Raw genomic sequence first — 23,107 nt, 5'->3', positions numbered from 1 at the left:
CTAAATCGGCACGCACATTGGCCAGGGGAGGAGAGGAGGCTAGGAAAGGCTTAAGAGACCTTCCCCAGAGGATTCCAGTGACCTTCCAGGTTTGGAGAATTACTCAAACCTAATCCATGATCTCTTATTTTACAGATGAGGCAACTACCTTGGAAAAGTCAATTCACACAGTTCTCAAGTCAGCCTGGAAAGCAGGATTAGAACTCAGGTCTCCTGAATGTACTGGCCAGGGGGTTGGGGGGTGAGGGGGATGGGTAGCTCATGGGGCCATAGCCTAATAAAGACAAGGGAAGAGGAAACTGCTTTTGATTAGCTGCAGAAAAATTTTCAGCTCATTAATCCAGAATTTTAAAATTATGGTTAAAAAACAAAAAGAACATTGAGAGATGGACTAATAGCTAAAAAAATTATTAAAACAATTTTATTAAGGATATTGCATCTAAATCTTATGATGATTTGGCCTCCCCTGGTAGCGCAGCGGTTGAGAGCTGGGCTGTGAAGCTGCCTGCAGCCTCTGCAGCGCCAGTTCGATCCCCGGCCACCGGTGAGGGTGCCACATGGCAAAGACCTCTCCTGCCACGCCCACTGCTCCCCTCAGCAGTGTGCTTCGGTCCTTCTGCCTGTTCTGTTCCCTGCTCTGGCGAATTCTCTCACCCTCCCGCGCTTCTGACTGTACCCAGTGCTTGTATAAATAAATAAATAAATCTTTAAAAAAAAATCTTATGATGATTTACCTATCAGTATTATTTTGTTACTTATACAAAATTAAATATATTCTAGAGTTTACATCTCTCTGGCCTAGAAACATGAAATGTTGAGAAATAACAAAACCCCTCCTCTGGTCTGCACAGGACACTCAACCACTGCAAAGGGCCTGTGGCTGCCTGCTAGAAGCCATCAGTGCAGCAGCTGGTGGTATCTAAGAAATAATACTGCTTCACACTCTTCACTCAAGTCTGAATAAGCTTCTGATTAGCTCCAAACACTATTTAGTAAAGGACATAAGGTATAAAGTTTCCCAACCAAACTGCCTTTAGACTAAGAGTGATTATACAGAAGGAAGGTAAAAAGCATCAAAAAAGAGGCCTTTAGGACGAAGGACAAGCCAAGACAAAAGGCGTAGCTCCCGGGCTTTGTCAGCAGTGTGTGTCTGTTGGAGGAAGTCATCACTTACTTGCAGATGGTACAAGCAAAGCAGTTGGGGTGGTAGGTCTTGCCCAAGGCAGTCACCACCTCTCCCTCCACGAACTCCCCGCAGCCATGGCAGCGTGTCCCGTACATCCGCTGGTAGTCCAGGGTGCACAGGTACTCCCCGTTCTTGATGAAGAAGCCTCCTTGGGCCAGGTCGCAGCCGCACACTGTGGAGACAAGGGCACATCTGCCTGTCATCTGGGCTGCAAGCCGCTCAGTGCTCCATGAGCTCAGCAGCTGGGGGTGCAGAGGGGTCAGTACAAAGAGCTGTTTATTGTGGGCTGTGTGAGTTCCCTCCCTCTGGGAGCTATGCAATATCTCATACAAGTAAAATCCACTGGCTAGGTCTCAATGGCTTCTGTGGTATGTCTGAGATTCAGAGATAAATAGGCTTTGATGGAGAGATACCCTGGGTTCACGCTGTCACAAATATGAACAGAGATATCCTGGCAGGACTAACTAGGGAAGGTGCCCACTGCCCATATAACTGCTGGGTTTGGGTCAAGACTGTAACAGAGCTGAGGAATAAATCCTACTAAACCAAAGCAGTATCTGAAATGTCCAATGTCTGTTTTTTCCCCCAAGCTTTGGAAATTCTTTCTCACAGCTATGAAAAATTCAGATGTTTCATTGTCTCTTTATGTGGTCAATAAGCCAATTATTTACAGCTTATAAAGAGAGAAAAATGAACAGACAAGAGAGTAAAGGAAAGGAACACGTTCAAGAGAAACTGTCCTTCAGGACCTCAGTGCCTGCAAAAGCGGGCACTCTGCTGAGCCTGGGTTTCAGTGCCTTTTCCCAAGCTGTGTAGCTGTGGAGGATGCTGATGGTGACGATGGTGGAAAGAGGAGGTCCTGGGATGCCAGGGACTTGGGCGGGATTGACATGTTCAGACGAGACCGGAGCAGAGATAGTAACTTGTCCAAAAACAAAGCCTAAGGCAGAGCAAAGACTCTCCACTGCCAAGTGTCTAGAGAGCTGCAGCCAAGACTGGAAATCTTCATGCTTTAACCTCTCAATGCCCAAGACTGTGGGACTCCCATACAATTAAGGGCCTTAGCAAAGAATCCAGGATTCTTCTCGATTATTCCAGCAAGTAGCTGGAATAGGCACTCGGCTGGGCAGGGAGGAGGTTAAGTTCAACCACTAAGTTACCTTTCTAAGGACCTGCTAGAATGCTTCCAGGGGTCCTGTGGTTTCTTCCCATGACTCATTAATCCCGCTAGATGAACTAGTGCTGAGCAGCTTCTGATGGAGACAACCACTCCCCCACCCGCAGCAGTCTTTACTATTAATAATCGCAAACTACCAAGGATATCCAACCCACAACTTTTCCACTGTGGATTCGTCAGTATTTGTTTATCTAAACACTCCACAGTCACGACCTCCTTCTCTGCAATTTACAATTAAGTAATTCAAGAGGATGGCCGGAGTCCATCATGCCTGCAATGACCCCCCCTATAAATACCACTGTGATTGCATTACCTGGAAAACAGCTCATCTGCCACCTGCTGCCTTCCCTAATCTGCTAGTGTTCCCACTGTTTTCACACCTGCTTCCTCCTCACTAAATGGGTCCCACAGGTCGAGGGGTTCAGTTATGGACGAGCCTCACTCTGCCAGCAAATTCCTTCAACAGCAATAAACGGGTTCACCCATTCCCAGGGGTCATGGAGAACCTTCAAGACTTGTCTTCAATGTGTTTCTAAATATATTTTGCCACAAGATGACAAAGACCTTTATGGGTAAGAGTCCTCATCTTTATTTTCTTTGATTTCTCTTCAGGAACCTACAACCATGGTCTCTATGGTAGTACCGGGAATACGTTTTTTGATTTAATTTGAATCCAGCCTCCAACTTGGTGTGCTCCGCCCAGTGTCACTCCTTAGTGACATCAGCAGTAGTTGTGATGACTCAGTTACTCTTGCAAATTTAAGTATTTCTCAGAGTGACAAAATAATGCATATGGAGGACTATGAATATTTCCTTTATTCTTTCCTGCAAGGAAGCTCCTAGGGTAGGTTTAAAAATTTCACAAATCGGGCCTCCCTGGTGGTACAGCAGTTGAGGGCTGGGTTGCAAAGCTGCCCGTGGCCTCTGCAGCGCCGGTTCTATCCCCGGCTGCTCCCCGGCCACTGGAGGAGGGTCCCGCATGCCGCAGACCTCTCCTGCCGCCCGCTGCTCCCCTCAGCAGTGTACTTCGGTCCTTCTGCCTGCTCTGCTCCCCGCTCTGGCTCTGGTGAATTCTCTCACCCTCCTGCACTTCTGACTGTACCCAGTGCTTGTATAAATAAATAAATAAATAAATAATAAAAAAATAAAAATAAAAATTTCACAGATCCTTTATAAAAAGATATGCTAGCAATGGGGTAGGTTACAACCTACCCGTTACAAGTGGTAACAATCTTCTGCTAATACAGATTATTGATACAGCTTCAAAGTTAATCCTAAATGTTTTAGTGATTCCTCGTATTTGCTCCAGCGCTGTCATGGCATCATTGATGACTTTATGCAAATCAGCGTCTCCACCAGTGGGGTCTTCCCCAAGCCTTAGACCCTTCTTTTTCAGCTGCCTGCTATGTATAGACAGTAGTCTCATCTCAAAGGTAGAATTTTCAAAACAACCTTCCCTTCCTGGCTCCTCTACCTTCCCCCATAACTACTGCTCTTCTTTTATTCCCTCTTTTAGCAAAATGGAAGCTCTAGTCATTTTCTCACTTTTTTTTAAAGATTTATTTTTATTTATTTATACATACAAGAGCTGGGGTCTAGGCCAGAGTTGCGGCGGGGGGCGGGGTAGGCGGTTTAAGAGGATTCACCAGAGACAGAGTGGGGACCAGGACAGGCAGACTGACTGAAATACACTGCTGAGGGGAGCAGAAGATGAGACAGGAGAGGTCTGCTGCGTCATGTGGGTCAGCTCCCTGGCCAGGGATCAAACTCATGGCTGCTGATAGCTTCATAGTGCTGAGACTCAAACACTTGCACCAGCAGGGGGGCCCCATTTTCTCACTCTTACACCAAAAAAAGTCAACCAAATTTTCCACTAATTCTAACGTATTTTCCCAGAAAAATGTTTCTTTGACCCAGTGCCTCCTCTGCCTTCCCGGTTATGTCACTACTCAAGCGCAGGCCTTCAGTGTTACTCTTTTGTATCACAGCGATTTTATTATGATAGTGTTTGTTATAATAAAACAAACCCCAAAATCAAAGCAACCCAAAGTCTTGGAAATGACCCAGGATGCATCAATAATGCAAGAGTGAATAAGTTGTCGTGTCTATGGCCCCCTCCATGGAGATCAGGACGTACACCCCAGAGGCCTGTCCATAGTATATCATCAAGGGAAAAGAACTTAAATCACAGAGTAAAGGATTTTAATAATTCCATTTCCAAAGTTTGCTGAAATCTCTGTGGACAGGAAAAGTGAGTTAATACAATTTTTTTAAAAAAGATGTATTTATTTATTTATACATGCACTGGGTACAGTCAGAAGCGCGGGAGGGTGAGAGAATTCACCAGAGCCAGAGCGGGGAGCAGAGCAGGCAGAAGGACCGAAGTACACTGCTGAGGGGAGCAGCGGGTGGCAGGAGAGGTCTGCGCACCATGTGGGACCCTCCTCCGGTGGCTGGGGAGCAGCCGGGGATCGAACCAGTGCTGCAGAGGCTGCGGGCAGCTTCGCAACGCAGCGCTCAACTGCTGCGCCACCGGGGAGGTCTGAGTTAATGCAAATTAAGGTTACTAAACTGGATATCTCAGCAGGATGAAGAATGATTATCTTCACATTCCTACCTGTCAGTATATGCACAAAATTACCTATTGTGGTGAATACACGTTAACATAAAATTTACCACTTTAGCCATTTTTAACACTGACAGCATTGTCATGTGACCATCACCTTGTCCATCCACATAACACTCCAGGTCTTGCAAAATGGAAACTGTACCCATCAAACAACAGCTCCCTGTCCTCTCCCTCCCTCAACCACTGGCAATGACCATTCTACTTCTGGTGTCTGTGGATTTGACTCCTCCAGTTTCCTCATACAAGCGGAGGCTCGCTTAAGATATTAAGAAAATGATCCAAAACTTGAAATGAGGTAAAGGAGAGAAGCATGTTCTGCCAATGTCACATGGGAGCAGGAAAAGCTCCCACAGGCCACTGCATCACCCAGGGCACTGAGCTGAGTTTGACAAGCTCTTTCCTAGTGAAAAAAGGTCCAGACTTAGAAAGGAATGGTAACTTGTAGATTCTTATCCAGTAGAGATGCGTATATTTCTGTCCAGTTTTATGGGCCTGCTAGACTGCTAATCAGTTTTATATCTAAGCCTGGCATCTCATTCTGACATTCTTCCTGGGATGAATGCCTTTATCACCCACTCCTTCAGTTCTCCATTGAACCAGTTTCACACACAACTGGCTCCCTCATTAAAGAGTTGAATAAATCTTGGATAAGTGTTCATTTTATATTTGTATGAGAGACATTTTATTTAACTTTGTGAAAATCACACTTGGACTAAGGGGTTACTCTGTTTAACAAAAAAGTATCTAGGGCCTCCCTGGTGGCGCAGACGGTTGAGCGCAGCGCTGTGAAGCTGTCCACAGACTCTGCAGTGCTCATTTGATCCCCACCAGCTGTGGAGCAACCCACATGGCACAGCAGACCTTTTCTGTCTCGCCTGCTGCTCCCCTCAGCAGTGTATTTCAGTCATTCTGAATGTTCTGTTCTCCACTCTGTGTCTGGTGAATCCTCTCACCCGCCCACACATCTGGCCTGTACCCCAGCTCTTGTATAAATAAAATAAAAATAAATCTTTAAAAACAAACAAACAAGGGTCTCCCCAGTGACACAGCGGGTTGAGTGCAGCGGGTTGAGTGCAGCGCTGTGAAGTTGTCCACAGCCTCTGCAGTGGGGGTTCGATTCCCGGCCGGCCAGGGAGATCCCCAACATGGCACAGCAGACTTCTCCTGTCTTGCCCACTGCTCCCCTCAGCAGTATATTTCATCAGTCTGCCTGTTCTGTTCCCCGCTATGTCTCTGGTGAATTCTCTCACCCTCCCGTGTCTCTGACCTGTACCCCAGTTCTTGTATAAATAAATAAATCTAATAATATAAAAAGTAAAATAAAAAAAAGTATCAGTGAACATTTAAAAATGTTAAAAAGCTTTGGTATGTTTCATATTAACAGCTTAGCATTCAAAACTGAGACACAAAGCTGAACTCTCACCTTCAATAACTACAAAAATCTCAGTTAGTAAGGTCAAACTTCAGTAGATCACATTCAGATTTTTAAAACTTGGGTGTTCCATTTGCCTTTATTTTAGTTGGAAGTTAACACAAGCCCAGGGAAAAACACAGGTTCCTTTCTTTGATGGAGAGAGAGAGGGAGGGAGAGACCCTACTCAATTCAATTCATTGCTTTCTTTGCAATGATCAATATCTAATACATACCCCACTCAAGGTCCCACTAATCTTGCCTGCTTTGCAACATCATCACTAAGGCATGGCCACAAGCAGCCGTGTGCCTCACTGATTCCATTTTCTTGCATTCATTTTCTCCAAACCACTGAGTACCATTAACCAGGCAAGGACTATGTGCATCCAAGTGATTTTATATAAAAGTTACAAAATTAGCAACAGGCACATTTTAAAATCTTAAAAAAGAAACTGACAGGAGCGACCTGTGTTGCAAAAATACCAGGGAACAGGAGGAGAACAAAGTATGGTGTCAAGTCAGGGTGAAAGAGGAGCCAAGTTTTAGCAGCGTGAACAAGACTGTTGTAGCAACTCTTTCTCCAACCTTCTAAAAACAGCCATTACATTTTATGTTGCAACAAATTCACTGCAGGGACATTCCACCTGCCTGTCAACTCATTCAAGCTGCCAACTATTTAGGGGAATAGGTAACACTTAGAACTCTGCCCATAGGTGGGCTTGGGGGTGAAATGAAAGAGAGATTTTCTTCTCATCTTTATCAGTAGACTGACTATCTTTGCCTGGCTGCTGCTTTCATTTGTGTTTCAATCAGTTCACACCAGCAACAGACAGATGTTAAATAAATATGGTCAATGTTTACAATTTTGTTTTGAGCAACACAAGAATTTTAATTGGGGTGAAGACCCTTTCTGAATTTGCCCCAGGGGAGCCAAGGCCCTGCAGAGCTGAGGCCCGGATGACACCTGCTCATTGCCAATGATAAGAGTCACTCAATAAAGGCTTTTACCCTTGGTCAAAACTCTGTTCCACCCTGCCTAGGCCAGCACCCTGTCTGCCTCCTACCAGGCTGCATATACTGCAGCTGGGGTGCAAGAGACTTCAGGGCATGGAATCTCAAGCACTGCACTAATGGGACAAGATGAGTATCAAATACTTCCCAACCTCTTCCTCCACCCTTCATTCCACCTTCATTATAGCAGAGCTTTATTTCATCCCACACTATTCATTTCCTCAAACCCTTTCTTCCTACAAAACATGGGTAGACTTTGATAGAGTGTCTTCCCAATGCACCAGGTGATACTGCAGGCATCTCACTCAAAGTTATTCCTCTGTATGAACCATAGCAATCTATCTAAAGCACCATGCACTGGAGCTCAAAGCACTACATGCTTAGCCCAAGCTCAAAATAGCTGAACAGAGACTCAAACAATAATGTGAGGAGGTGGTTTCCCACCAAAAATAAGTATTTGCTAACATTTATCCTAGAAGCAAATACAAAGTCTGAAAAAAACATATCTAAACCATTTTCCATCTTAACTTCTAAATGTCCATCAAAATCAATGATCATGTCTGAGAAAGAAGATAGAAGTCCAACCAGACGCCAAAATGAATCCCAAAGAAAAGCATCTGAATTGAAGGTACTGAAGGATCCAGAGTTTGAATTTACAATAGCGATATGAAAGGGAATCACTTCAGAATCTCTATTTATTAAAAGTCTTTGATAGCATAGTTTCTTGTTAACACTTGTTAAACTTGTGGAACTTCTTGTGCAATATTAATTACAGCCAGTTCAAAAGTGATCACTCAGAATAATAGTTCTCACTCAGTGTACCATTTTGTTTTGCCTTTTTTTGCTTTCTAAGATTTGGCCCATAACACAAAAGCAAATATTAAAGAAGGCTTCCATGCTAACAGAGATTATTTAAGTCATTGGAAATATCAGGCTCTTCCTCCTGGAGACTCAGGTCATTTATTGATAATATAGGTTATTTCATAATTCTCTGTTCATTACATTGCCATTAGAATTTAATACTCATCTTGACTGCAATTTATTGAAGGCAGATATCACTCTTTTTATATCTTGCACATACAGAGAGATGTTAAATTATCGTCGCTTTCCCCCTTTCATATTGCTTTAAGCTAGGCAGGTGTTTGGACAGTGTGGAGAGAGCCAAGCTCCATAAGGCAAAGGGCTTCTCCACATGACCTTGAACCAGTCATTCTGTCTTTGAATTTGAAAGAATCTAATTGGCACCAAGTTAGTTGACCAAGGTAGTAACTCCCCATCCCAATTTCTTGAGTCTTTAAAGACTCTGAGCCTCTCTAGCAACTTAAATTGAGTATAACTCAAGAAATCAAGAAACCATTTCAATCTCCATTTTGCTCTCAGGAGCAAAAGGAATAATTAAGGACTGGGAGAAAGCACTAAAGATAAAAAGGCATCCAGATTTGAAATTAGATGGAAGGGAAAATGAGGTCCGGATAATAATGGTCTTTAAGTGTACTGTGAGTTATTTTTAGGAAATCGATAATCAACTGTTTTCCACCAGATTTGTCTTATATATACCAAGCAATGTAGGTTAGATAAGTTTTCAGATATAACCGTAGAGGTGATTCCAATTGAGAAGGAGGCTGTGCTGTATCTATGGATAAGAAATACTTACGACAGAACAAATGGACTTTGTATTCAGGATAGGGAGCTCACTTATTCTTTTGGATGCAGACAATGTAATAATGTTACTTTGTTGGGAACTTACATGATCTGATTTTATGTTCCACAGACACCTAATGTTCAGAAGTCTTTTTATAACTATGTGACTATGAATATAACATTTAACACTCCTTCCAGTTTTGAAAAGGAAAAAGTCACTATAATTAACATTTAAAATGCCATCTTTCAAATGACAACAGGAACATCATGGTTCCATTCATTTCTGGTAGAAAGTTTGCTTGCCCAAATGAAGGCCAAAGTCAACTCCAGCCATACCCTGTCCTCACTATCCATTGTCTTGAACAAGGCAGTCCCTACCCTGACCACACCTTATGTAACCCCCTTCCCGGGTCCAGGAAGGTCATTAAGTTTTCTGGAGCAACTTGCCTTTTCACATCTTGTGCCTTCTCTGGCAACATTTCCAGACTACTGAGGGCTAAGTGGTCCCTGCACACCTGAGCCTGAACCTGCCCTCCTACCAGTCACAGTTCTTCTGATAGCACCTGACTTCCTACCGGGTCACAGGTGCTTCAGGGGTAGACAGTGTCATATATACCGTCCCACCGTCCACAGACTCACACAGTGAACAGTTAGGTGATAGATACTCTATAAACATTTCATGTGGTGAATTTGAAGGTCATCAAGTATAATATTTCCAGGTGGCTTATGTGAAAAGTAAGTGATTCTTAGTATGAAGAGAATGTAAATTTGTTCTTGGGAATAATAAAATCCATTTAGGTGGACTTTATTATTAGAAGAAATGAAGTGATGGTTCTATTTTCATTTTTACATGTCAGCTCAAAAACCTCTTGGAGAGGTGGGGTGGGAACGCCTTTTCTGAGCTCTTCCACCAGCACTAGACCGTGCAGAACCCAGCCTGGACTGCCGGGCAGAGGTGGTCATGGCCAAGTGTAGATGGTACTTGAACCATGAGACCAGACATGGTCACTAGAACATGGACATAGAGGTGGGGTCTGAGTAGAGGCCCTTCCAGGGTTCAGGGTCAGGAAACAGAAAGTAGCAGCAATATGACCAGCTCAATGCCTGGGGGGACATTTCAGTGTCCTTCCATCTCTACAGTGTAAGCACTCCCATAACCTTTGTTACACAAATCATTTTCTTAGAAACCAAGAGGGTAGAGGGCGAGGGAGAATAAGAGGGCCCAGGGAAAGTAAGAAGGTCCAATTATCAATGGATGGAAGTGGAGTTGCAGCTACAGGGGCTGATGGGGAGGCAGATACATGCCACTGCTGATAGGGGGGTCTCTAGATGGGGGGGGGGCACAAAGGCCTGTCACCCTGGTGACTCCTTCCTCACAACTCCAGTGAATAAAGAGCAAGAGCTCATGTCCATCACTCCTTTTTAAAGGTTCATAAAAATAGCTGCTCAGCTCCACCCCTCACCCAGCCCCCTTGCTCAGGATGTCACGGGTTGGGACTCAGACCATGGCACAAGGCAGGCATCCTCTCCTCTGACTTGGGCAGTGCCTGGCATCAGGGGTGGAGTTCAGCCCTTCCTTGCACCAGCCACTCCAAGGGCCTGGGGGTGCAGAGCTCAGCTGCTGGAGTTGCTCCAACAGCCAGACCCTGTACTTACACTGGGTTTGTGTCACAGCTGAGGATCCCTGAGCTTGGAAAATCCTGATCTTTGGTAATGAACTGCAAGTACACCTGTGCAACCTCTGTCCAGAGGCAGCATCATCTACGTTATACTGGACAGTGAACAAATCTGCCTCGTCCCCCCAGGGAGACACTATCTCTCTCTTCCAAGGCTGTTTGCCGTCCAAACCTCCTTAAAAAGGTAATTCAGGACAAAAAGCTACCACCTCCACTCATAAGAGACCTGCGAATAACTATTGTTCCAACAAGAGTCAAAATTATTAAGCAGTATATTTTGGAGAATGTCTAAGAAAGTCCTAGGTTCTGTTTCACTTTGAAGTTCAAAACTGTAATTATTTAAAAAATCTAAATTGTTGGGCCTCCCTGGTGGTGCAGGCGGTTGAGCGCAGCACTGTGAAGCTGTCCACAGCCTCTGCAGCATGAGTTTGATCCCCAGCCAGGGAGATACCCACATGGCACAGCAGACCTCTCCTGTCTCACCCGCTGCTCCCCTCAGCAGTGTATTTCGTCAGTCTGCCTGATCTGCTCCTTGCTCTGTCTCTGGTGAATCCTTTCACCCTCCCACGCATCTGGTCTGTACCCCAGTTCTTATACAAATAAAATAAATCTTAAAAAAAAAAAAACCTAAATTGTTTCTTTGAGTAGGTAATATGTAATATGGTACAAAATTCAAAAGATAAAATAGGACTCTTCTTTATGAACAAAAGATGGCACAAAAGTGGTTTCTTATTTATTGGGAGAAGGGAACATATTTCTATTAGACTTATTTTTCTTGAGTCCTGGTTAATTCTGCCTTTTAATCAATTTCTGAATGACTAAAATCTCTAAATAGGTCTTAAAAACCCAAGTTCAGCTCTAGGGGATATAAGTAATGACTTCCATTTTACTGGTGTCTTACCAATTTTCTGCTTGAGGCCCTAAATAAACCACATCCAGTCTACACACGCAAGTCCAGATGAGAAAGCTAAGGGTCTACACCAGCATAAAAAGTGAACAGCATTAACCTTTAACCCAGAGCTGCCTGAGATTAGTCTTCAGTACAAATTCTCTTATCTGTTCCATCTGCCAGGTACACAAGTAGCCTCGAATCAATGATGAATAGCTCTGCTTACACTGTCTTTTTAGAAGCTAATGTTACTGCATAGCAACCAGCTGAGGACATATCATAGGAAGCACTTGATAATTCTTATTGATCAGCTATGCCATTAGAAACATTTACCAATATTCAAGTTCTAAATAAACACAATAAACACATGGTTTTCCTCTCTCCCTCCTGCCTTCCCTACTGAACGCCTACCACCTCACCCATTGTTCTAAGCACTGGGTATACAGTAGTGAAAAAACACACCAAAGTCTCTGCCCTTGAGGAGCTTACTCTCTACTAGGGGGAAAAAGATATATGAAAAAAAAAAGCAGAGAGAGATGAGATATAGTAGTAGTGGGAATCTTTTTTATACAAGAGTGTCTGGGAAAGACTCGTTGAAAACAAAAAGTTTGGCTAAATGGCCCTTCTTATTCCTTCCTACCAAAATAGATGACATTTACTTTAGTAAAGTCTGGTTAAATTAAAAGGAATGCCTGCAAATTGCACGTGTTCCCAAATTATGATTCAATGAATACAAAAATTTAAATTTTTAGGAGCACATTTACAGCTTATAATAAAGATAGGGTACGGCTTTCCAAATAACTAACTTACATTCCATCCTTAGGTTTAAACAAGAAGAGAACAGAAGCCAGGAGGCCCCCACCCTGTGGAGAGCACTGAGTCAGCTTGCAGAACATCCTCTGATGTTCTGGACACCAAATAGGCAGACCCGAGACTCACACTCGGTACTTTGGCTCGAAATAAAACATATACATGGGGCTGCAGTTGTTTCAATGCACACATGGCTGCAGTGGTTTCGGCCTATTATTTCATACTGAATCTCCCCCCTGTGTCATTTCTCAGGAAATTTAAGTGCAGAAACTAAAGCCAAATATAATGCCTGTCTCTGTGTAACCAGAAAGTATTTTTTTTTCTCTGACGTGCTACCTAAGAGGCTTTGGGCTCTCTAGGACACGCTCACAGGGATGTGTGTTCATGGTGTTGCCGAAGTCAGATCTGCGGTGATTCAAGGATCATATGGCCTCGTGTCTTTATTTTACCTATTGGGACATAGAGCCATCAAGAGACAGGAACTTGCCTGAGATCACAGAGCTGCTTGGTGGCAATGGCGGGAGTTGAACCAGAGTGTATAACCTGGGTGTGTCCCTGACGTTTTCTGATGACCAACTTGGGGTGTCTGAAAATTGGGGATTTAGTGTACTTGCGTAGAGTTTTCAGAGGATTAAGGGCTCTCTCTCTCTGAGATACGCACAGCAGCCTTTTGTGACCTATGCCGTGCTCAGGGCCGCCTCCCTTGATCTGTCCACCCTTCCCTGTATGTGACGGCTCTTTCTTCTAAAAAAATCCACACTTAGTCAAAGAAGCAGCTGTGGACCCCACAAGCCTTATGCCTCCTTACCCCATGTATTTAGGGGTCTTTGGGCTGCCTGGAGTCTCCTTCAGCGTAGAGGGTAAATGACTTCAGATGGCATTGCTGGACCTCTACAACCTAAGACACTTGAAATGAATTGTTTTCTAGGGATGAGGCTGGTCACCCACGAAATGCAGAGTAAAGGTACAAAGCAGATTCACGATCTTGTTTCTCTTCCCTCTCTCCTCCTACAACCCTCAACCCCAATCTGAGCCACCCAGACAAGCCCTCAGTTCCAGGAACCTATTTCTCAAACTCACAAAAGCCACTCTTCATCCTCTTTTCTCCTCCCTTAGGCATGCCCTGGCTCCAGAAAAACAGGTCAGTATGTTTCATACCTAGACGCAACTCTTGTAAACGCCAAGGGGGTGGGGCGCTGTTAATAGAAATCAACCTCAAATTGCCAACTTCTTAGATGGGGGTATTTTTCTGCCTGGAGACTGTCCAATATTCTTATTTCTCACCACACGCACACCATCATACCATGTGCCGCCAGAGTCCAGTGACATGGCACCCCAATCTTATAAGATTTCCAGCTTTCCTTTAACTAATAACTGTTGGGACAAGGTTGCTTTATGGTTGGAGTCCCTTGTTTCAGAGGAAAAGTACAAAGCATGGAGCTCAAAAGTGTATTTTCACCCCTCTCACTTCTACACTGAGTCCTCTTCCTGGGACCAGGAGCCCCAGTGAACACCCAAAGGTCTGTGCACCCCTTGTTTTGGGGAGACTGCCTCGCTCTTGAGTTTAGTCTGATCCCAAAGTAGAGAGATTCAGTGATTCCAGGGCTTTGCTCATCACCCATACATGACTTGGTGTGGAGTCCTGGGGGAGGGACAGGCCCAGGCAAGCGCTGAGTGTGTCCTGCCTCTAAGCCAGGACATCGGGGCCACTTTACCTTTGCAGGTGAAGCATTTGATGTGGAAATGTTTGGTCTGGACCCGGAGCACTTCGCCCTTGCAAGGCTCCCCACATTTGTGGCAGTGGATGACGGGCTTCTCAGAAGGATGGTGAGGGTCCTGGGGGTGCGCCACTGAAAGAAAAACAGCAAAAGATCCACGTGAGCAGAAAGCATTCCTCCAGGGGGTCACGGGCCATGCACACACAGCTCCATCACTTTGATGTCCAATGAGCCACATGCTGATTCGGCAGCGAACTGAGCCCTTCTCCCTGGGCCATGATCCTGGGGAAACGCAGCTAAGTAACAAGGCTGGGGCTTCAACAGACCAGTGGGGAAAACACAGGCTTTCCCTCTGGGGGACAGCAGTCCTCAACCTTCCTCCCAAACCTCTCTGGGAGCACACACTTGGCTCATGAAACGTTATCACTCGCTTGGTTCAATCACTTGCAGTATGTATTTGTAACGTCTTCATCTTGGCTGAGAAAGCACCTCACAGCAAGAAGCTCACAGCTGACTGAGCTCCTTGAGGATGGGGACGATTTCTTAAGGTTCATACATACTCTTCCCAGTTGTACTTCACCTTCCCCCAACCAGCTCCTCAGAACAAAGCAGAATGCTCACCCACCAAAGGCTCTCCATGTCGTGTCAATGATGTAATGAGTTAGTGAGTAGGTACTGACTGCTTTCTTGTCAAGAGCACCACAGTTGTTCCTGATCTTAATCTGGCAACTCAACCTGTTAGAGGTGGCAGGTGATGGGCCCCTGGCTGTGTAGACAGTTCCTGACACACTCTGCTCAGTCATCTTTACCCCAGAAACTAGCAACTATGTGGTGGCCTAGAAACATGTTTCCTCTCCTGTGAAACAAAGGGGAACGAAGCAGAAGATTTCTGAGGTATTTTCAGGCTCTAAAATCAGAGGATGCGCTTACAGGGATGACTCTGCTCAGAGCACAGAAGTTATTGTGAGCGCCCTGCCCCAGACAGGATTTACAGCCTCGCCTTTGACGAGGTTCCAGAGGGACGGTAGCAAGAGGAAGCTGACCGAGGGCCTTCACCGAACTTGCAGTCTCCCAGCCAGAGAAAGCAGATCGGCACCTTCAGCTTTTAAATTCCTTTTCTGATTTGGGTCCTCAGCAGGAGGAACCATGTGATACATAAAAACCTATTACATAAGTACTACGTGAGCATCAGATGGGATAAGAACAGCGAACCTAAAATTAATCACAGAGAACAAAGATGATTTTTTTTTTTCTCGAATGGTGACACGAGTTGGACAAGGGAGTGATGTGGGCAGAGAGTGCTGAGACTCCACTTAGAAAGCAGCTGCAGCAAGGAGCTTGGTATATGCAAGACTAAGAGCTCATTGTTTGCTGTGGGCCAGGAAAGTTCTCGTTTTCACCTGGAAGGAGTTTGAACAAGACAGTCCAAAGAATCCATTACTAGGTAAATTCTGAGAAACAAGGTTCCTCTTGTGAGCTTCAGGGGAGGAGCAGGTGGAGTTTCGGGTCAGTATCTGAGCCAAATTCTCCATGCTGGTCCTTGGAGAGCATGCACGGGCATGGTGCTGCGGTGCACCTGCTCTTCCTCACCTACTTGCTCTTGCAAACCTTGAGTTGATATTTGCTACAGGAATTGAGGAGGAGCATCCTTTCAAGATCTCGAAACTACCACTAAATAATTAAACACTGACTTAAAGTGAAGTATTAACAGGCCAAAATTGTTTCACCTGGGCATTAATAAAGTCTCCCTTAAGATCTGTTTCACATACTGATGGAAAATATGTAAGCTTTTTTCCTCTAGCTAATTCCTAATGCCTGTAGGAAGGGGAGAAGGTGATATTTATTGTCTACTAAACGTCAAGGACGGGGCTGGGTGGTGACACGAGTCATTTGATTCCGTCTGAGCCACCTCCCTTCCTAGGTGAGGTGGTTAATATTGTTCCCATCTGACAGATGAGGAAATTCAAGAAGTCGTTGAGTAGCCTGCCCAAGAAACAACAGTGGAAGCTCAAAGACATACAGCCAGTCCGTTCTGACTGCTCGTTCATGATCCTCTCATGCAGTTCGTCTAAATCAGAAAATGGTAAGAAGTCAGGCAATCCTCTATGTGGCCAAGCGCAAGCGCAGTTCTAAAAGCAGCAGTGAGGACTTGGATTATCAAAGGAACACACACTGGATGCCATAAGGTATTGCTAGCTGAGTAAGGTACCCAGGGGGTCATCCTCAAGGTAGCTCTGCTGACCCCCCAGATCAGACTTCCTATGCCACGTTTTAAAAATACAGATTCCTCAAACCGATGAAGTAGGCTTGGGATCTATGGATTTAGTATGCTCCTACATACTTATGCAACTACAGTTCAAGAACTAATTCCCTTTAGAATTCAGACACTATGGATAGATAAGCAAGTTACCACATTAGAGTGGGAAAAAAAAAAAAAAGTAGGCCACAGGCCCATCCTTTTCAGAAGTTATGCTAAAGCATACTAGGTCTCTTGATTATAAGGGAGAAGGCATTTTTGGATAAGAAAGTGCACTACAGTTTCTCTTGACACTTGAATTTTTTATAGCTAAGTAAGCAAGCCGTGCTGAGTAATGATGAGGGAAGCAGAGTATCATTTCACTTCTTGGCTTTTCCCTTTGTCTGAACAAATGTGCCAGTGCCAGCACTGGCACCAGCCACGAAGGTCAGACTTGGGGTCAGCATCTGCATTTTGCAAGCATTTCCCTTTGGAAATATATATATATATAAAACACTGTGAAGTCTTCCATGCCCAGGGATGACCTTTGTCTTCATCCACAGATCAGCAGAGACTCCATCACGTTCTCTTGCCTTTCCATCATTTAATAGCTTGGGCAGACACATATCAGAACAATCTACTTGTGAAGAAATGAGCTTTTCTTATTTGAGTATGACAAAACCGAAGACCAAAAAAAGACCCGGTGTTTATTTCACCCCATCTGATCAGTGTAAACAAAAGAATCTCTCTCCATTTTAAAGATTAATAAAGAAACTCATTTTATATAGCTGCCTCTGGCAGTCTGTTTTATTACCAACTGTAAGTTTGTTGTCTCAATTCTGCATTTTTGAGGCACACTGCATCACTTGCCATATAGAAGTGACATTAACTCTACACGCCTCTTATTTGCTAGCTGGCTCTGTTGCCAACTTTTACTCCATGGCTCCCTCTTTGAGAACCTCGAAGTGCCTACCTAGTGTCCTGAGAGGGAAATGCAGTAGCAACAGGTTTACATTCCTTGCCCAAAGTTATCAGCGAGTTATGGGCAGAAGTACAATGAGCCCTCAGGCTTCCCAATTCTTTGCCCTGGACCAAGCATTCAAAGATTTACCCTGGAAATTGGGCCAACATGGGTAGAATCTTTATGGCTCATCAATTTGTTGCAAAAGTAAGAACAGAACAATGAAAACCCAGATGCTGTATACTTTCTAGATAATGCGGGAATACAGATGGAGAGCCTGAAAAGGTGAATAGACTCCTCACAGTCAAAAAGCCAGAGTGGAGGGAGTCTGGGTAATCAGAATTATCACAAGGCTGACTGAGGAGCCTATCACAAGGCTGACTGAGGAGTTTCCCACTGTTTTTCATAGTCAAGTAAGGTAGGTTTGATATATCCTGGAAGTGCCAGTGCAGGCCAGAAAGCAAACATTTCATTTTGGATGCATTATATTTGAAATGTCTAATAGCTATCTCAGATGGTGAGGGTAGGGGATCCAACCTATTAAGGAAGTCTCCATAACCTTCAGTGCCCACAAGCAGAGGCCCTTACAGGCTGCAAGGGAAAGATCACAAAGTTCATCCTTCTTTTTTTTTTAATTTTTTTTTTTGGTAAGATTTATTTATTTATTTACACAAGAACTGGGGTACAGGCCAGATATGCGGGAGGGTGAGAGGATTCACCAGAGACAGAGCGGGGAACAGAACAGGCAGACTGACGAAATACACTGCTGAGGGGAGCAGCGGGCGAGACAGGAGAGGTCTGCCATGCCATGTGGGACTCTCGCCGGCTGGCCGGGATCGAACTGGCACTGCAGAGGCTGCGGACAGCTTCATAGCGCAGCTCTCAACCCGCTGAACCACCAGGGAGGCCCAAGTTCATCCTTCTAATCCAGCGCTATCCTCTTCTTGTCCAAGCTACCTTGATCTGGCGAACAGACCATGCAACTCCACCACCAAAAACATCTCTGGAGCAGGAGATGATCACAACTTACAACAGGGTACTCAGTCTGAGTTATAACTTGCCCGAGGTTATCTGAAATAGTGACAATCTCCCAGGCAACACATTCTCTTCCCAAGTACCCTTCTCTCTCTCAGCACCATCATTTCTAACTAGCCTTTGAAACTACACCCTGTTGATGGATATCAAAGTCCTTACATCTGCATCATCACTTCACTCTTACAAGTGCTCTATGAGGCAGGAAGAACAAGGACTGCCAATCCCATGCTACAAATGGGCAAATCAAGACTCAGAGGAACAGAATGATTCACCCAAGGTGACACAGCCAAGAAATAAGAGTTGGCAGTAAACTAATACAGTGCTCTTTACACCCAAACAACCTCCTAATCACTGACGCTTAGAAACTTGCTGTCATCCTTGAATCCACCCTCTCATCTTCTACTAAATTCTGTCTACCCACATTCTTAGTTATCCCTCCCCTCCTCACATGAATAGTGCCCACAACCCCCTTTTCTTCAATTGCTGAAAGCTTCCTACTCCTGGCCACTTTCTTCTCCAATGCAACCTGCCGAGTAGTCCAATGAACAAGAGGTAGTGTACTTCCTCATTACTCAAGTGTGGGCTGCAGTGGCGACTTCCTTCCAAAGGGGACAGTATGGGAAGAGAGGAATACAGGCTAACTTTACTGGGGACATTTCTAACAAACACAACCTCAGTCAAGTGACTGACATCAACAATGTCGTTAACATATAGCTGTGACAGTGCTAAAAGTCAGTTCTGTGCTTCTGTGACCAAGACTCCATAATCGTAATCATGAGAAAATTACAAATTTGAGGAACATTCTACAAAAACCTGACCTGTGCCCTTGAAAACTGTCAAAAAATATCAAAAACAGGGAGGAAAATTGTCTCATCAGAGCCAAGAGGAAGGAGACTAAGAAGAGACAGGATGTCTAAATGTAACATGGTACCCTGGATGGGTTCCCAGAACAATAGAAAAAGGACATCAGGTAAAAACTAGGGACAGACTAAAGCATAAACTTTGGTTATATGTAGCAATATTGGTGTCCATTAACCGTAAGAGGAGTATTATGTTAAGGTAAGGTATTGCTCTATGGGAAATTTGAGTATCAGGTCCACAGAAAGAAACTCTGTATTATCTTCTCAAATGTTCTATAAATCTAAAAAGTAGTCTAAAATAAAGGGAATTAAAGTAAAAACAAAAATGTTTCCAATGCCTTTCTTTATTCCAATCTATTGAATCAAAACTTCACCTATCATTGCAAAGTTTTAATGACAAGATCCACTCCAACTGTTAAGACATTTAAAAAGGAACTACACTGGCTGATCACTGTGCTAATTGGCTTTGAATTGAGGCAGTGCAGCCCTAAAGAGTGTACACTAAACTACTCCGGTGCTTATTTGCATAAGTAGACACACTTCCCTTTAGCTGAGCCTCTATCACTTCCTGGTGTATCAGCTTCCTCTTCCCCAGGGCCTGCACTCTGCTGTATACCCTCTGGAAACAGTTTCTTCTCTCCTCACCAAATCACACCAGACCCTAGGGAGTAACACTGGGGTTCGCGTTTCCCTAAAGCTTTTACTATTGTTTACACGGATCAAATATTTCATTCTTTGCCAAGTCCTTCAGCCTATTAAATGCCTGAACTGTCATCTGGTACTTAATTTTCTCTTGTTTAGTGTTTTCCTCTTGCTTTCGTTTTACAGTACATCAATCCCAGCCTTGCAAAATTACAAGCTCAATTGGTCCAGCTGTCTGGGATACTTCTGATTTCAAATATCAAAAAACCTGAATTACCTTCTTTTAAGTCTTGGATCAGGGAAGATATGCGTATCATCCAATACCACCATCGCGACGTCTCCCACACAAAGCCCCAGAGTCCTGACCTTCTGACATCCCAATACATAACTCCACCATACCACTATATTATTATAGCAGGTACAAGGTATTGGCTGCTTATTATCTTCCAGACACTATGAGCAGCAATTTGTACCCACAATGACAGATAATCCTTACAAAGGCCTGATGCGGGGGTGGGGGGGGGTGGGGAGGAGATGTTCTTTTATTATTCTTGTGTTGTAGAGGGGAACAGAGACCAAGAGTCAAATATCTTTTTCAAAATCACACAGCTAAGAAGTTGTCTACCTCTGAAGTCCATGTTCTGGAGCACTGGGATTTTCACAGCAAGTCTTATCTAGGACAGGAGGAAATTAAGCTAGCCCTATACTGAGTTCTGATCACACAGCTCAGAGGTGGTGAACACCCAGCTACAATTTAGCCCAAAGGTAACACCTGTCAGTAAATAAGCAGATGGGATATAACACTCAAAATATTTAAAAACAAATTATTCCTGGCAGCAGCAATTTATGGGAAAAGAACACTTACAAAGTAAGAGTGTGACATAGCAAGGAAATGCAAACCCATCAGCCAGGCCCTCCCTGCAGCTGACTCCTGAGCTAAGGCAGCCTGGACTGAAATCTGTTCTTGGTTAGCACTGGTCTGGATTTACAATCACAAAAAGATATTCTCTTGGTAAAACTGGTTTCTGCTTAAAGACAGGAATCCTGTTCTCCTGGGAGTCTACATTTCAGAGAGACTGCTTCATTACCTAGAATATTTTTATGCTGCTACCCCATTAGATCCCATTTAATTGTAAACACACTTCACAGAGAAGTGTTCTCTGCACTCCTACGGTTTCTCTGCACCTCCTACTCCCTTTCTTTGTGCTAGAATGGTATTAGTATTGAGCCTAGGAAACAAGAAACTCAAGAGTTGAAGTAAATGCATAGTGCGCTTAATTTGCAGTTTACCTAAAAGTCCATTTCCTGCTGTGGCAAGTGGTAGTTACTTGAAGCTCTGCGCTATTACCCTGTCATTAGTTGTCCAGAATGATCCTTCTCTTTAATTGGCCTCCACAACCTAATTTTTTTATACCATGTGAGTGTGGTAATCAGGATTATGACTTGACACAAAGCACAGGGCCGGTGGGCAGCAGGGGGCTCTGGCCTGGCCCCCAGGTCACCTGTGGATTCCCACCTGTAAGATGTCCCAATACCCGATTTGCATTTTCCGAGGCAACACAATCGGTCTTCGCTATTCCTCCAAAAGAAAACATGTCAGCATCCAGTCAGCTGGCCTCCTGATTATAGAAACAGCCCAGGCTCAAATCCAGTTAATCTGATTCCCCCAAGGCAAAGAGGTACTCGGATTATAATAACTCAGCCAGGAAATTTCCTCCTAGCGAATGACATGACGGCATTTTCTCTGATGGGCTACACCTGCCTTCTATAGAGGACGCTAATCTTAGAAAGGGATTTAAAGTCAGTTTGGTGTCTTAGCCTCCTCCTTCTGAAAGAGTGACTCCCTAGACACACCTGTTAGTGGAGATGACTCAGGAGACAACGCCCTTCTGTGACCTCCCCTGGCCTTTCTCTGGCTACACTGAGCTTTGTGGTTTGATTTTGGTGTGTGGTTATCTGTATGAAGTGCCCCCCACCCCCTGCCCACCCAGATGAGGAGTTAGAAGACCTGACCCCAGTCCTGCTTTTCCTGCCATGTGCCTCTACCTCCTGGAGACTGTAAATAAGGGCAAAGAGGTCAGGTCCTACCTCACAGGGTAGGAGGGCGACAGTATGAGGTCATCTCCCCCTGGGAGCCCCTCGGGCACCAGCCAGGCACACAGACACAGTGTCAGCTGAGCGTCAGCAAGACTGACTCTCACTTACCTGTATGAGCAGGAATTCCTGCAGTGTTACCAAAACGCCTTCTGAAATTTGAGATGGTCCTTAAGGTCACCCAGAGATTTCAAATGGTCCCTGCATTCAATTTAGATGTAGCTCAAGTCATACAACGGGCAGTGGCTTCTGTCTGAAGCCTGCTGGAAGATCACATCTTTAGGGGCTGCTGAAGAGTCACCTCTGTTCTGATTCCAGCATAGGGAGGCACCCCGGTCCCAGTGGGGCCAGTTATGGAAATACAAGAAAAGAGGCCTATTAATATTTAGGCCTAGAGGCCTGAGGCAGGGTTGAGCTTAGACCTGGGGCCAACGTTGCTGCTATCCTTTAATTCCAAATCCAGGTACTTGGAGGGGTTAAAAAACAGCAACAGCAACCAAGGTTTACATACATTAAGTCCTAATTTCACATGAGGATAAATGACTTACTGTAGGTAAACCATTATATATATATATTTCTGGAAGCCATTGCGGTGTATCAAGGAAGGAAATAGCTTGGGAAATGGTGGGTCATTCCTTTAAAGTCCTTGTTCATAAATGCCATGTGCTCAGCGAGAACTCAAAGGGCTGACTTTCAGGCTCTGCTGTCTTCTGTGACACCTAGCTACAAGCACCACTGTCCCACTGTGTAATGCCTGCTGCCTGAGCAGGCCCAGGGTTCTTACCATTCTCAGTGTTACCATGTCAATGCAACCTGCTATAAAGAGCAGGTTTTAACAGTTTATTTGTGAAATAATTTACATCCTGTCAACTGAACCCATTTAAAGGGAACCTACAACTCAATGGTTTTGGGTCTTAGCAGCAGTCACACTGCCCCCACCCCTGGCTCCTACCCCACTTCTACTCAGTTCTGGGCAACCACTAACTTCTCTGTTGATTACAAGCAGCAGGTTTGACTGGTATCTGGTAGTCTGAGCTTCTCAACATGTGCACAGCAATCAACAGGAACAACTGCACAGACACAAACAGATAGGAATCACCTGACACTCGACACATCTCACCCCTTATTAAT

At 44.5% G+C, this 23,107-nt stretch overlaps 1 protein-coding gene across 5 annotated transcripts in view; it reads right to left on the bottom strand.

Annotated features, from left to right (window-relative positions):
- Positions 1-23,107, bottom strand: part of ABLIM1 (actin binding LIM protein 1) — a 260,188-nt gene that overhangs the window by 113,103 nt on the left and 123,978 nt on the right. For all 5 annotated transcript variants that reach the window (XM_054690023.1, XM_037495686.2, XM_037495687.2 and 2 more), the window contains exons 2-3: positions 14,146-14,280; positions 1,175-1,358 (exon numbers count right to left, since the gene is read on the bottom strand). In XM_054690023.1, coding sequence (XP_054545998.1) covers positions 1,175-1,358; positions 14,146-14,280 — 319 coding nt within the window. The remainder of the gene's footprint in view (positions 1-1,174; positions 1,359-14,145; positions 14,281-23,107) is intronic.

This window comes from Talpa occidentalis, unplaced genomic scaffold (genome assembly GCF_014898055.3).
Source record: "Talpa occidentalis isolate TD23 unplaced genomic scaffold, MPIMG_talOcc4v2.1 talOcc4.8, whole genome shotgun sequence".
NCBI lineage: Eukaryota > Metazoa > Chordata > Mammalia > Eulipotyphla > Talpidae > Talpa > Talpa occidentalis.
This window is presented reverse-complemented; position numbering and strand designations above follow the sequence as displayed.